Raw genomic sequence first — 2,788 nt, forward strand, 5'->3', positions numbered from 1 at the left:
TCTGGTAGGACTACTAGACCATTTGGCTCAAAGACTACATTAGACCTCAAAGAGGGTCAAGTTCTGCAAATCATTGCCTATATCCAATCAGTGATGTTATGCACTATGATGGCCTTTCAGCCAAATATCAAGCCTATGTTGCTAAGGTTTCTTCAGAAACTGAACCCGCGTATCTTATATGTAAGCAAGCCTAAAGATGTGAGATAGATTGAAGCTATGAAAGCAGAGATTCAAGCTCTAGAAGACAATCACACATGGGAAGTAGTAACTCTACCTCATGGCAAGAAGACAATTGGTTGTAAATGGGTCTATAAAATCAAATATACATCTTCTGGAGATATAGAAAGGTTCAAGGCTCGCTTGGTGGCAAAAGGGTATAGTCAAAAGGAAGGCTTGGATTATCAAGAGACCTTTTCACCTGTAGTAAAAATGGTCACAGTTAGGTCTGTGATTGCTATTGCAGCTGCAAAAGGTTGGGTTTTGCATCAAATGGATGTATATAATGCTTTCTTGCAAGGAAATTTGGAAGAGGAAGTATATATGGATCTACCTCAGGGTTTCTCACATTCAGCAGGAAAGACACAAGTTTGTCGACTACACAAGTCTCTTTATGGGCTTAAACGGGCTTAGTGCCAATGGAACATCAAGTTAACCACTGCTCTTCTTCAGTCAAGATTCAAACAAAGTCATCTTGATTATTCCTTGTTCACCAAACATATCAATGGGAGAATAGTCATCATCCTAGTGTATATGGATGACTTGCTCATCACTGGAGATGATGCTGTTCTTATATCAGACACCAAAGCTACACTTCATCAAAATTTCAAATCAAAGATTTGGGGGAGCTCAAGTATTTTTTGGGCATTGAGTTTGCAAGAAGTAAGGAAGGGATTTTGTTACATCAAAGGAAGTATTCCCTCGAACTTATTTCTGATGTTGGTTTGGCAGGGGCAAAACCTGTAGGGGCTCCTGTTGAGGTGAATCAGAAGTTAACTACAACTGAATTTGATCATCAATTTGGACTTACCAATGATACTTTGCTTGCTGATCCTGGAGCCTATCAGAGATTGATTGGTAGGCTACTTTACCTCACTATTACTAGGCCAGATATCTCCTTTGATGTGCAATGTTTGAGCCAATTCATGCATGCTCCTAAGATATCACACCTCGAAGCTGCCTTAAGAGTGATCAGATATTTGAAGAAGAATCCTGGTCTAGGAATCCTTATGTCATCTACTGGTTCTACCAAGTTGCAAGCTTATTGTGATGCTGATTGGGCCTCTTGCCCAAATACAAGGAAGTCAGTGACTGGTTATATGGTTACACTTGGTGATTCTCTCATCTCTTGGAAATCCAAGAAGCAAAATACTATCTCTCGTAGTTCAGCTGAAGCAGAGTACATGAGTTTGGCATCAATTGTGGCAGAGATAGTGTGGTTAATTGGTCTGTTCAATCCACTCTATTGTGACAGTAAATCTGCCATGCAAATTGCTGCGAATCCAGTTTTTCACGAAAGGACTAAACACATTGATATTGATTGCCATTTCATTTGTGAGAAGGTACAACAGGGATTGGTTGAAACTGTGTATCTGCCTTCTGCTGAGCAACCAGCAGATCTATTGACAAAGGGGTTAAGCTGCATTCAGCATGACCATTTGTTATCCAAGCTAGGCCTAACGAACATTTTCCTTAGACCTAGCTTGATGGGGGGTGTTGAGGAATGTATTGATACGGGACAAGTACTTAGTGTTAGTTAGTTGTTTTTTGTAAACCATAGTTAGCTAACTAGAGTACATACTAGTAACTATAATTGAGTTAGAGATTAGTTAGTATAAATACATATTAGTCGGTTAGTTGTTGTAGATGTACAGTAAATTTCTCAATGCAACAGTGAGCTTTCCATTTCCAGTTCTTCTCCTTTCGTCTTCATATTTCTATTCTTCTAAGATCTGAATTGCAAGTTAGCTGAATTCATCAAATTAACACATTGCTTCTAAAAGCTATGGAGTTAAATCTGTGTTCTCACAACCATTACCTTCACTCTATCTTCTTCTCACATCTTCTACATATGCTTCAAGCGGCCGTATATTTTCTGCTTCTCCTGTTGTGTCACGTGGTTGCAATGTAAGAAAATTGAAAAGTAGAAGTCCACCATTGAAGACCATTCAAAGCTTTGCTTTCGAAAATGGGTTTTTTTGAGTTCGTTAGTTATTTGGATTGGGTGTTGTTCCAATTGATTGAAAATATCAAAAGAAGTTCAAAATTTAAATTTGAAGTGATTTGGAGTAGATTTGAGTTAAATTTCAGAAAAGACGCAAGGAAGAAGACAAAGTCAGTTTTTTGTATAATTATGTATAATCTTGTATAACAGTGTATATGAGTGTAGAAACACATCTTATACACTATTATACACTTTTATACACCTTTATACAAGCGTCTGTAGACGAACTTCTTCCACAATTTTCAATTGCAATTCTTGCTCAAAACTAGTCAAAATCTCCATTAAATGACTTCAAATTTTATATACAACCTCCTTATACTATTTCTAACAAGTCTAAATAACACTCACTCCAAAATTCTCACAAAATCAAATTCGGAATATAAACCCACATATTTAAGCTTGTTAAAAATCTAATTTTCACCACCCAAATGGATTTGGTTTGTTGAACTAATATTTGAGTCACATTTACTGATTCAAAAATTAACTTAAAAGTTTGAGGAATCTTTTTTAAAATTAAATAGTAATTTGGAGAACCTATTGGAGTTGGATGTTGAATCTTAGCCTATT

The 2,788-nt window shown here is 36.8% G+C and overlaps 1 protein-coding gene across 1 annotated transcript; it reads left to right on the forward strand.

Moving 5' to 3' along the window:
* Positions 1-750: 750 nt before the first annotated feature.
* On the forward strand, positions 751-1,757 carry LOC109243831 (uncharacterized mitochondrial protein AtMg00810-like). Its single transcript, XM_019410830.1, has 2 exons — positions 751-850; positions 949-1,757. The coding sequence occupies exons 1-2, from the start codon at positions 751-753 to the stop codon at positions 1,755-1,757; spliced, it is 909 nt and encodes a 302-aa protein (XP_019266375.1).
* Positions 1,758-2,788: the final 1,031 nt, after the last annotated feature.

This window comes from Nicotiana attenuata, unplaced genomic scaffold (genome assembly GCF_001879085.1).
Source record: "Nicotiana attenuata strain UT unplaced genomic scaffold, NIATTr2, whole genome shotgun sequence".
Lineage (NCBI taxonomy): Eukaryota > Viridiplantae > Streptophyta > Magnoliopsida > Solanales > Solanaceae > Nicotiana > Nicotiana attenuata.

What these genes read in the sequence shown, in the direction of transcription:
- LOC109243831 (XM_019410830.1), top strand. Translation starts at nt 751, where the DNA reads ATGGATGACTTGCTCATCACTGGAGATGATGCTGTTCTTATATCAGAC. An exon ending in AAAGATTTGGGGGAGCTCAA is followed by an intron (nt 851 to 948) that starts GTATTTTTTGGG and finishes TTGGTTTGGCAG; the next exon opens with GGGCAAAACCTGTAGGGGCT.